General features: G+C 38.3%; 1 protein-coding gene across 5 annotated transcripts in view; it reads left to right on the forward strand.

The window, feature by feature from the left end:
- The window catches only part of CACNA2D3 (calcium voltage-gated channel auxiliary subunit alpha2delta 3), a 396,804-nt gene extending 384,624 nt beyond the window's left edge, over positions 1-12,180 (forward strand). For all 5 annotated transcript variants that reach the window (XM_039558917.1, XM_039558915.1, XM_039558916.1 and 2 more), the window contains 3 exons: positions 8,291-8,403; positions 9,144-9,226; positions 10,051-12,180. In XM_039558917.1, the coding sequence (XP_039414851.1) occupies positions 8,291-8,403; positions 9,144-9,226; positions 10,051-10,143 (289 nt within the window). In that variant the 3' untranslated portion in view covers positions 10,144-12,180. The remainder of the gene's footprint in view (positions 1-8,290; positions 8,404-9,143; positions 9,227-10,050) is intronic.
- Positions 12,181-12,473: the final 293 nt, after the last annotated feature.

The following is a 12,473-nucleotide window of genomic DNA, read 5'->3' on the forward strand; positions in this document are numbered from 1 at the left end:
ATATAGTATTTTAAAAAACACAATCTGAGATGTCTCTCAATACAAACCACAACTACTTGAGTAGAGCTGAAGAACTCTGCTGAAAAACACATATTTGCTAACATGCTCTAGTGGAGCAGCATTTTTCAGCCTGGATATCTTCTCTGACCTCTCTGTTGTGGTCTTGTTAACCAGGTGTCACTGTCAAAAGAAAAAAATCTTTAAGAGACCTCTGATGTGATTTGCTTTGTGCCAATTACTGTGTCTCCTCTGTTGGTCACTGTGAGCACAGAACCAGGTACCCACTCTGCTTGTGGAGACCCACTTACGTCCACAGAGCTCGGGTTTATTCAGGGGTATGACTGTTGACTAATATTTAAAGTTTGTGGGATTTCTGGTCTCAATTTCTTTGAAAAAAAATTGCCAGTACATTTTAACCCTGGAGGTTGGAAACTCTCCATTATCCTGCATCCTCAAATGGAAGGGTGGCTGCACTTATGAACAGCCCAATGCCTCCTTACACTAAGGATCTTCTGTCATCCTAAAGGCTGCACACTCTAAGTTTTTGGATGTTTGCAGCATTCCTAACGTGCAGTTGGTCAAGTACTCTTGTCTGAGCATCAGTTATTTGAGAAGCATCCCCTGGTGGGCAGTGAGCGAGAATGGGCACTTCTGGGGGATCCTGTCTGAAGCCAAGGGGTTTCCAGCCATGGCACAGCTCTGTGGGGCTCTGAGCACTCAGCAGGCACAGGAATGGTGAGGATGACACTGCTCACCTAAATCCTCAGTTCTAAACTTTGCTATAAGTATGTTTGCACTGATACCAAATTGTACTACAGGCAGTCAGGCTCTATGTGGTGGAAATATTTTGCTAGCATGAGGTCAGGATCTGATTACAAGCCTGAGGCTGTGAGTTTATCTGCCTCTTTTCATGTGAGAGAGCCACTAGCTGATTTCTTGTATACTGCTTCAGCTCTCAGAAATGTTGTTATTGGCATATATGTTATTTTTATAAATTGCATTAAAGGTATTTCATTCTCTATCATCATTTATTTGGAAAAAAACCCCCGAGAAAACAAAAAACAAGTAGCCCAACTTGACTGCGATATAAACATTTCATTCATTCACTGCAAAAAATGTGATAAGTGAGAGAAATGTGGGTTGGAAACGTGGCCAGCAGCCTGGAAAGCACATGATAGGAGTTGGGAAACAGCAAAGTGGATATCTGCGCTTCAGTTGAATGCTTAAAGTTTGTTCCAGGCCATAAGGGTTGAACGTTTGCAACCAACAGTTATGTGAGTAACGCATATTTGAGTGCAGCATGCACAATATTTTCCATTTACTCTACCCTGATGCTGGTATTTTTTCTTTCTCTAAAAAATAGGAAAGATCACATTTGACAGATATGAAATGTAATCCCAAAGTTACAACTCATCTTAATCCAAAATACTCCAAGTTCATTAATGGAGGTTTGCATGCAAGAAACACACTGAAAGGCCCAGAGGGAAATGGCTGAGTTTACAGTGATGCTCAGGAGCCAGAGTGGCCAGTGAGGGCTATCTAACTTGAGTACATGGAAATCGAGACACTTCCTCACATCTATGTGCATGTATTTAGGTTGCCAATTTGAAAATATTGCCCTACGTTGATTTCCGTTCAAACTACTCACAGTGAAATTCTACCACCCTTTGTAGGATTGGCATGCCTGAGCAAAACAAGTGGTATTTAAAAGATCTTTTCTATTGTCACCTAAAGATGATTGATTTGATGATGTATGTGCAGGAGTGCCATTTGCCAACACAATACTCTGATATTCTACTCATAATTTGATTTTAAGTCCCACAGTCATCACTGTGACATTAAACAACAGTAAGAGTGTTCCAATGGTCATTAAGGAAACAAATGGAAAATACATAAAAGGATTTTTTTGCCCTTAACTCAGGCTGCTAAACCTGAGCATGGAATTAAAAGTGAATCCAAACAGTCAATTAAATATTTATATTACTAAAATCCTGCCTAAGACATATGTTTGTTGTGACCACATATTCTACTGCAGAATGTTCTTATAAGCACAGATATAATGGCAGGGTATTTTTGTAAAATTAAAAGAGAATACCGATTGTAAAATACAGTTTATAGATCAGCAATTATTACTTATGAACAAGGCTTTTTAAAGCAAAGTGCAATAGTGAAGTGTTTCTGTGAGAAAACAAGAAATAATTTTTAACAAGAAACACACAGCATTGTTTTTGGACAAGTTGAATTGCTTATAATGTTGTTGTGTTCAAATCCTCCCCAAATTACAAAGAAATATCTTCCATTCTTCAGGATAATAGGAAGATATTTTGTCTAAATATTCTGGTCCCACAAGCATAGTTTTATCCTGTAAGTGTCTTCCGAGTTCCATGCTGTTTGACATTAGTTCTGTTCCCTCTAATAATTTTCAGCCTTTGCAGCTGTTTGAAGAAAATAGGGAGCCATGGATCTGAAAATCAGAGATTTCTGAATGCTCTCAGGAGGTTCCCTGCCATTCTTTTTTGCTGAAACAATCTTGTAGCAATGTCAGTAGCCACCAGCTAATGGCAGCAGGGCTGCAGGGCAGGAAAAGGAAAATAGTTCAGTACAAATGACCAAGAAATGATGGTCTTTGGGATGCTCAGTCTGAACAACCCAGTATCACTGTGTCCACTCTTACAGCTGCCTGGCCCACTCTCAGGCCATACAAAATATGCTGTGTTGAACAAGTTTCCTTAAGTTTCACTGTGTCTCGGGCTATGGAAATAGCTGCTTATTAGTATGGAAACCTCACCCCTGTGCTCAGTTTATATCCCATCCGAAGTTTAACACCAGTGGACAAGAAAATGGATTACCTCTCCTGCATGGAAATACAGAGACTAAGCTGCTCAACTGTAATATCGATCTCCTTTAATAGCAGATATTGTAGTCAAATAGTGGAGAGTAAACAACTTAAAGGTTAGGTTTGCTTAGCTGGACGAGACACATCTCTGGCACGTCTGAAGTAGAATTACCTTAGCTTTGCCTGCTATTGATCTAGGAAAGGAAAGGTGAAGCCAACAGCATTTCAGAGACAAGGTGTTAAGCCTACCACATATAGATTTTGTACCATATGATTGAGGTATTTGTAGTGAAGCAATGACCTGCATTAAGAAGGGAAATCAGTGACTCACAGAAGTGTGTGATCTTCAAGTTGGCCAGTAAGCTGGACGTGGTCTGCCAGAAGAAACAGCAGCCAGGAAGTAAGAAGGGCACAGCTCTGCTGTGGTCCTGCTGAGCCTTTTTCCATCAATATGAGAAATGCTCCAAAATCTCTAAGGAGACAGACTGCAGAGGCCTCATGGCAAAGCCTCCTCCTGCAGCAGTTGATAACCAGCTTCCCTATATCCTTTCCCACAAGGCACTGTCACTGCTTGTCCTGTCATCCCTGTCCTTTCCTCCACCTTGGAACATCTTCCTCCTTTTCCAGAGAGGTTTGTCCCTCTCCCAGTTGCCTCACTAAAACTTTACCTCCCCAGAAGTCCAGAGGTAGAAAGATGAAAGAAAGAGAAAGAAGCACAGTGTGGAGGGAAGGCAGTGCTGCAAGGGTGGTGTCAGCTCAGTCCCTGCTCCTGCACTGTATATATTCTAATTATTTCTACTTACAGAAGAAAGCAATTCTTATGAAAAATAAGTGACATTTTGGGAATTAGGTTGGGGGTTTTGGTTTGTTTGGTTGTTTTGGTTTATTTTTAACATAGTCTGGGAAGAAATTATTATAACAACAGAATATATATTATGACTCTTTAAAGACTTTTACATATACAAATTAAAGGGAGAGTTTCCATTTAAATTTAAATAAAACAACACAACAACAACAACAAAAGGAAACAAAAAAAACCCCAACCAATCAGGTTTGAGTGTAATGTGCTGTCTCTCTCAGAACAGGTGTTGTAGCCCACACTTAGCTTTAGGGATTATGCTTCACCCTGTTTAGCATGCATTCCTCTGCAGGATTACTGTTCATCCATTAGAGAGAAGGACCCTCCTCCAGAGGATGACTCAGATCCCCAAAGCCAAGCTCCTGCCCCAAATTATTCTCGAATGGTTTGTCCAGACAGTCTGAATGGCATGTCCAGAGCTGGAGGTGATCACCCTTCTAATGTAGGAACCTGAGTTATGTTCTTAAAGGCAGCAGGTGTGATTGCACTCCAGCATTTGCGCTACAGTGCTGTTGTGAAGCTTTCAGAGTTGTAGGCTGTCTAAAGGAGTTAGAAGGAACTGATCTTCTATGGGAAGAGTCATTCAGATACCAGACACACATTAAAAGTGTGCTTTCTTATCATGCCTTCAGAAGCATGACTACCAAATATAATTATGAATGCAGCAGTACTTGAATTCCAAGTCTCTTCCTATTTAATTCCACAATGAATAATTAATTTCAAGGAGCAGATCAATAGGTATTGCATTTCGAGCAAATATTTACTGTTTCCAATTAAAACATGAAGATTTTTTTTCTCAAATTAATTTGCACTTTATTTGTACACGTCTCTATATGGACCAATACCAAAACAGGTTAAAAAGAAACAGATATTCTGTGTGCAACGTGAAAAAATTGACATGTAATGCTGTGACTCAAAATACAAAGTTTCCTGCAGATTTACTCTCTGTTGTTATTTTTAATTCATTAACAAAATAGTTTGGCATAACTAGATTTTCTTCCTCCCTCTCTGTCTACCCCTTTCAAGTAGTAAATTCCTTCCTTCCTCACCTTCCCCACAAAGTCAAGAAGCAGTTTGTTTTCAGGTCTGTTTAAACCCTCTGAACCTGCACATCAAATAAACCAAGCTAGTTCCTCAGTGGATGAAAGATAGAGGAGAAATTATTAATGGGCTTCTTATTGACTCAATGTGGCTTCAACAGGAACCCCAACAGTTTATTCTATTTGGAGATATATGCAAGCCTACTCCTGTGCTGCCCCTATCAAATGATGGTGATGCTACTGCAGTAAAGGAAAATGATTCAAATCAAAAGATTTACACTATTTAAAACAAAAAGAGCTTTACCCTTTAAATGTGAAACATTCTTCATAATACTAAGGCACTTAAACACAGACTTTCTTTTGGTTGTTAAAACAGCAATGAAGTTCAGCCAAACTCCTTACTCAGTCCTTGAGAGTTGGTTTCCATATTACCAGGGACACAAATGCCAGCTTTAGCCAGCAGGTGTTCAGAAATGGTTATTGTAAGAGAAACTTTAGAGACTCACAGTGGATCTTACAAAGAGATAATACCATTTTCCCTACTTTGTCAGCTACTTTATTTCTCACTGCAGCCATGGAAGCTGTTTGCTGGAGGTTTTTCTCCCTTGCAACAGAACCTTGGCATATACAGTGAAGTATTTTGGTGGAATGTCTCAGTCTCTGAAAGGCTTTGGTCTGACTGTGTTCATACACCTTTTGTTTTCTCTGAATGTTTGGTTTCTGAGACTTACTGGCATGAATGTTCAAAATGAATTTCAAAGATGCATATGCATGTCACCATGGGAACTGAAGGCTGATCACAAACAGCAGAGCTGCTGCTGGGATGATTGCGTGCTTTATCCAGTTTGGGCATGGAAGCAGTGCCATGTGAATTATCTGAATAGTCACACAGCAACTGTGGTGGTTACGATTGGCACAAACTGCTTTGCCACTGATCTGCTGAGGGTAAGAATATCTCATGACTGTGAAATGATCTTAAATTACAGCGGCTGAAAGAAGTATAATTTGTTTGTGCAAACTATTATTAGAAAAGAAAGCGAAAATGGACATTTTTTGCCCTTATTTATTTGCTCAGCTCAGTCTCGGTCTTGAATCCTCTGTCTTCACTTGTTGATATGTTGGCTTTACAACTTCATTTCCAGATTAGGCTTGAGAATTGTGTAAGAGAAAACATCCATATACTGCTTGATGGAAGAAAACATGTTCTTCTTAATTTACTTTTAATGAGAGGATGAGAAGCCAGTCGTCTCACTTTTCAAGATATTAGTTAAGTTGTTATTGTGCACTATGGGAAAAAAATGCCAGGATGAGCCAAAAATTTCATTGTTTTATGGTTCTTTATAGCAGTCCCATGCTCTGTGGCAGCCACCATAAGCTCAGACACTTCACAAACTTCTGTACTAGTTAAACAGACTGTAGATTTGTAAGAATAGTCACTGTTTCTTAAACAGAGTCAGTGTAATTTGTTGATATCTATGATATAATTCCTAAGGTAGCAAAGAGGATTTTTTACTTAACTAATATACTGTTCTTTGAGCTTCCTTTAATTCATATTTTCCATCAATCAATGCATTTACATTGCATACATTCCCCAAATTGATGAAGTCAAAAATTATGAAGGCTTGGAGTAATAAAGCAATACAGAACATTTTGCTAGACTCCGTAGTGTAGCTGTGTAGTAACTTTTTCAGCATCATAGTTCTGTAATTGAAACATTTTTCTGGATTAAGTGCTTTCTTCCCAGCTAGGTGAAGTGATAGGAACTTTTCTCCCCCCTCTCTAGTTTGGGGAAGGAATAGCATTAAACTACACAGCCTTTATGGCACCTCAAAGAATTGGGTGAAAAAAGAAACAGAATGGGAAATTGTCCGGCTTTCGTGAACTGGCACCTTTAAGCCTGCATGGATGGTACTTGCTTTCCGTAGGCTTCAGTGTTCACAAAAAGATGCATCACAAAAGAGCCTGAAGTTAGGCACACCATAGGTAAAACAGAAGAGTAATTACTCCCTTCTCAGCAAAAAGAGAACTTACTCATTTAGTATCCAATTAATTGTTAAAGCACTTTATGCCCGCCAGGTTCTCTTCTGAGCTAGTTTCAAAGATACAATAAATATAAGTTTCAGACTGCACAAAATGCAAATCATGCCAATTTCGGGGAATAAAAATAATGTTTTTTCTATCCTTTACTGTTTGATTTATTCCTAGCTGTTTTGAGAAGTTCATGCAGTTTTGGTGCTATTGCCTGCTAAAGATTTTCCCTCCTTTCCTTTATTGGCCCCATTTCTCCCACACACAAATCCACAAAGCCACAGATGCTCCATTACAATGATGTCAGTCTTGCTACATGCTCCAGCTGTTTGATAGGTACATTTATAAAGTTCAGCCTTTTACATTATGCCATAAATGTATATTTCATGTATAAACATAAAGTTAACATATTGCAGATCACTCTAAGTGTAATTTTAATGGAGGTCCAGTAAGTTTAAAAAATACTGAAAAGCATTTAATCTTTCCGTTGGCAACATTTTTATAGTAAGTTTTCCAAACTTTTTTTTCTTAGGCTAGGTTTAAATATTCCCTGCCCTCTCTGCTATTTCATCTTCTGTGATCTTTGGAAAAAGCAGGGAGTTATTATAGTAAGACAATATGTATTTAAAGAAAGATGTCTGAGGAAAAATATGTTTCTCTCCACAACTTCTTGGTGCTCAAACCCTCACTCAATGTTCTGTACATTTACCAGCAAACCACGCTGCAAAACACCTAATTCTTGGATTTGCCAGATTTCAGTGATATTCGAAATGGCCGATACGCTGCTGATAGGATGTATAAATTCTAATAGATTGTTTTAAAATTTCATTAAGAATTGGGTCTGAGCCTTAAAGCCATTCTTTGTGTTGTGTCCTGAATTTCAAAGGAACAGCTAAATAGTGCCTATTTGGCTCTGCCCTCTACCCCTTTTCTCTTTGGTATGTGCTTAAGGGTTCAGCTCATTGAAACTCTGTGCATCATTGACTGGTACCCACAGGATCCTTCCCTTGTCTCCCCTGGGTGCTTTCCTTCTTACAAAAAATGTCTTTATTTTTCACTCTCTCTTTGAGTTGCCTACTTTGTCTTCATTTGGATGTGGTGCTGAGTTATCACCATATTTGTACCAGATAGTCATTATTATTCTAAAATAAATCTCTTCGCTTAGCAAGATTTTGAGGCCTAATCTCTGTTTTGTTGGCTCAGTAATGAAACGACTCTCAAGAGGACAGATGAAAGCTGAGATCAGCAGCTGGGGTTGCTTCAAGCAACATCCAGAACACACAAAGTCCCTAACACAACTGTAGAGACTCAAGTTTGGGACTGTGAGCTGTGTGGCTGCAGAAGAACCTTCATCAGTGCTGTGGATCTGTTTCATTCCAGACCATAAATAAGTAGCTGGGTAGTCAGAATGGAGTGGAATTCAGTACTGAAATCTGAAAAAGAAAAATATGATAAATTCCTAGCAAGAACCAGTGACTCAGAAATGCTGATAATGTCACCATTATTTGTTTTCTTTTTAATTTTCAGGTCTTTTGTTATCCAGCAGATCCCAAGTAGCAACCTCTTCATGGTGGTAGTAGATAATGAATGCTTCTGTGATTCTGTCCCACCAATTACCATGGCACCTATAGAAATAAGGTATATCCTTTTATTTACAAGCTGGTCAGAAAGAGGTTCAAGATGCAAACATTGAAAATTTTCTTATCATGGGAAACTTGTACTGCATGACATTGTCACCCATTATATTTGCTGTTTGAAATGTGTTCTCACTATTTTTTCAGTGAGAATTCACTTTTTTTTTTTTTTTTAATATGAATTAAGCAAGCACATGTGGATCTTTAAGTAGCATAAGGTCATGGTCATCTTTAGATGGACATCTTTTGAATTATGCACTATGCAATTTTCTCATGAGGCTGGAACTCATGATATTGAAACTTATAGAACTTCTTATAATATAGATATCTCTTTCTTTTTAAGGTATGACTGGAGCATTGAAAATGTTTCAGAATCCTGCTTTCCAAAAATACAAAAATGTAGCAAAGTAAATATATCACTTGATTTTTAATTTCCCCACTTCCTAGTTTTTGCTGGTCTGTAGTTCAGGATTAGTCTTTTCCCATAAGTTGGAATTTGTCAAAAGCAGCCTGCAGTGTGCTTTTATTGCCAACTTATGGAAAGACAGGTCAGCAGTGTAAGTGCACACGTGCTGTTGAAAACACAGATCACGGAGAGGAAAGCACTCGAATCACTTTTTCTTGTGGTGACCACACATATCACCTGGGGGTTTTGATGGAGAGGAAGAAAGGAGCTGAAAGATTTTCTCTGTATTCATTTCAAAACACTCCCATGAGAATACAATCTCTCCTTAACTGCCTCATACATAATGAATCCCTTAAATGTGAACGGTTAAAATCTCAGAAGATAAGAAGACGCCCAGAATCTTGTCATGGATTTCACCCTGAAGTAAGTTTCTATCTACCTTTCCTTTCTTTCAGACTCTGGTAAATTTTTTATTTCTTTAAAAATAGTAAATAGGAAAACTATCTTCCAAGATGAAACGTTGGGAAATATACAGAAAACTCTGTAGTAAGGGAAGTGTGCTACAAGTCTTTTTTGTGCTCATGTAGACAATGTCCTGAGTTGCTGCTTTTGCAGACTGGTTTGTATCACGTAAGAGAACTTGGTAGGATGTGAGCACTGGCAGCCAGGAATATCTGAGAACTCTGGCTCAAGCACTGACCACAGGATTCGTTGTTAGAGATGGCCGAGAACTTTGTGCTGCTAATGTTTGCTTCAGTAATTAGCTCCAGTATCATACCTGTCATGCCACAGTCATTGTGCTTACACATAATATTGCTCAGGAGGGGTAGTGACCCCTCCACTGTATATATTTACTGCTCTGTGCTCTGCATAATACTCTTGTACAGTGCCAAGGAGAGCTGATAGAGACCAGGATGTGGTTACAGTGGCTCGTACAGGATAGGTTCATATACATCCTTTTTACTCTGGAGTAGCTTTACTTCTGCCTCTGATGGGGTAATGCAGTGTAGAACAAGACCTAAAGTATAAGGTGGAGGGGATCACTTGTTCATGCTCACTTTCAGTCTACAACATAAACATGTCCAACTCAAAACATGTTCTTGTATTATCTCCTGAGTCTATTCAGTTAATGGGCTTTGTTGTTTGCACCAGTGCTCTTATGCCTATGTTTGCTAAATAATCATGTGTCATAATTGAATGTAGTGGCTTGTATTTATTTTCCTTTGTTGTTGTTTTATTTTCTTTAGGAAAATGCAAGAGAATGTGGCGGTGTCTCAGGCCTTAGTGCTAAACCTTCTCTTGTTCTCCTTCCTCTGCTATTGACGATTTTCTCCAGGTGACATCGACTGATGTGCTCAACTGGCATGCTAAAACATGGATAAACTGTGAACTGGGAAATGGTGCAACATAGAGGACATGAAATATAGTCAGAGCATCAGCATTTCATGATTTTAAACTGTTGGTGATATAAATTCTTAAAGATATGTTGAAAAAAGATTTATCTTTTTACTTTGCAAGTCATGCAGATGTGAATTTGGCATATGGTAGTTGTGATTCATCAAAAAAGGACTTGGTAGATAGAGGTGACCATTGCTTTGTCCCATTGAAAACAATTTAAACTGTGTACTTTTTTCAATAAAGTATATTAAAATCACAGTTTCAGAGTGTATTTTAAGTATGCTAATATATTTGTTCAAATAATGAATGATGGGAAGAAAATAAAATAAATGGATGATATTTTATTATGCATTTAGCCTCTTTCTGAAAAGATTCAGAGAAGAAAATGGGGAGTTGGCTTTTACAATAAGGCAGAATAGCTTTTATTAACAACTTTAGGAAACACCTGTGTGCGTATGAAGCTGAGCAGGTAATATATGGTGCTGAATTATAGTGAAAGTTTGGTTCCTGGAAAGAGCTATAAAATATCTGCATTTAGAAAGTGAGTCAAAGCCTTATTAAAGCCTTGGTTCTAACTTGGGCAAGCTTTGGATCAAACTGTTTGATTTGGCTGCAGATGGCAAAATTGAGCACTTTTCATCTAAAGGAGTAGGAAGACATGTAGAGTAGCCCATATCAAAGGGTGACACTGTTCTGTTGGTGTTCTGCCCTCGAGATCTCATGGCAGACTGGAGCAGCTCATTATGATGAAAGTCATAAGCAGAGAAAGTCTGACTTGCAACACATCTGTGTCAGCAGAACCCATTATTGGTTTTCATTGAGTGTGCCTGTTGGTAGGCAAAGATCTAGACCACTGTTTTCATTCCAGGCCTTTGTAAGGGAAATGAGGTAATAGAGATGAGCATATTCCTTTTGCAATTGGCAGCGAAGTCCCTGCTGTGGCTATATTTGCTGAAGATCTTGATCTTTGAACTGTGTTAGTCTCAATTAATCTTTGGAGTTTTACGCAAAGTAGAACTCTATCAAAGGAGAACGCGTCCTACCAGCAATATAATACATCAAATACAAAATAATGAAATAAAAAATATACTGTTCTGAATCTGGTACTTGGAGATTGCAGTTTCCTGGTTGGGTGTAAGTTTGCTTTCAGCCTTCGATAAAGGCTAAGCAGATTTTTTCTGTATCTTGATTGGGAATAGGGAGCATGGCCACTGAGAGGGGCTTCGTTTTAAAGAATACTATCCAGCTTGTAAGAGGAAGAACTAGTAAAGTAAAATTTCCTCTCCAGTGCTTTCATGGGTTCAGATGCACTGGTATGTCCTCTGATTCTGAAGCCATACAAGTCTTTGGACTCATAATTTTCTTTTCCTCACCTCTTTTTTTTTTTCTTTTATTGGAGGTTTTTCCTACAGACTTCACTGTCCTTGCTTGTTGGTCTCAAAACTACTCACTATGGAATAATTTTCCAGCTGACATTTAGTCAAACTGTTGTCCTAGTGACATGCTCTGTTTACTGAGCAAATTGGGAACTCAAGGCATTTTCTCCACTTGGGCTGACATGGATATCCTGCTGTTCTTTTCTTGGTTTTTCACTGAGCACCATTCCCCCTTACCCTCTATCATTCTCGCAAAAACTAATGTCAAGACTTTATAAATAAAGTATTTTAGTTTCTGATTCTCCTTCTGAGTTTTCAGAATTCACAACAGTGCAGTCTCATAATGCTTTTGTATGTCTGATGCTTGTTCTTCTGTAATGCTATTTAATGTTTATAGCCAATATAATACAGGTGATTTTCCTTGTTAGTAGAAAGTGGAAAAAAGCATCTTTCTCATTAGAGCTATTGAAAAGCTCTGCACACAACTATCTGATGTGTTAATCATCAATGCTTATGAAGAAAGGAAATACATTAATGGAGAAAGTTTATTTCTACAGAAGTTAGATGAAAATCCGTAATAAAATTCATTGTTCATTTTGGAAAGAGGTGGGCATTTTTTTAATTGCAAAGAGCCAGGGAGTGACAAGAGAGATTAAAGCATGACAGCCTCACTTAATATTGAGAAAGATATTAAAATATGGGTATGTGAATGAATATTGCTCAGAGAAATGTGACAGCTCATTTTCAGATACTAAGGCAAAGTTATGAAGGCAGAACGCATTGGTGTACACAAACAAGTCACTGCGTGAAACAGAGTAATCCAAGTCAATTGCTAAGTGTAAAAACATTTTTATGAGTTGCCATTTCTCTGCTATTGAAGCCATCTTTTTATTTTT

The sequence above is a fragment of the Corvus cornix genome, chromosome 12, assembly GCF_000738735.6.
Source record: "Corvus cornix cornix isolate S_Up_H32 chromosome 12, ASM73873v5, whole genome shotgun sequence".
NCBI classification, from domain to species: Eukaryota; Metazoa; Chordata; class Aves; order Passeriformes; family Corvidae; genus Corvus; species Corvus cornix.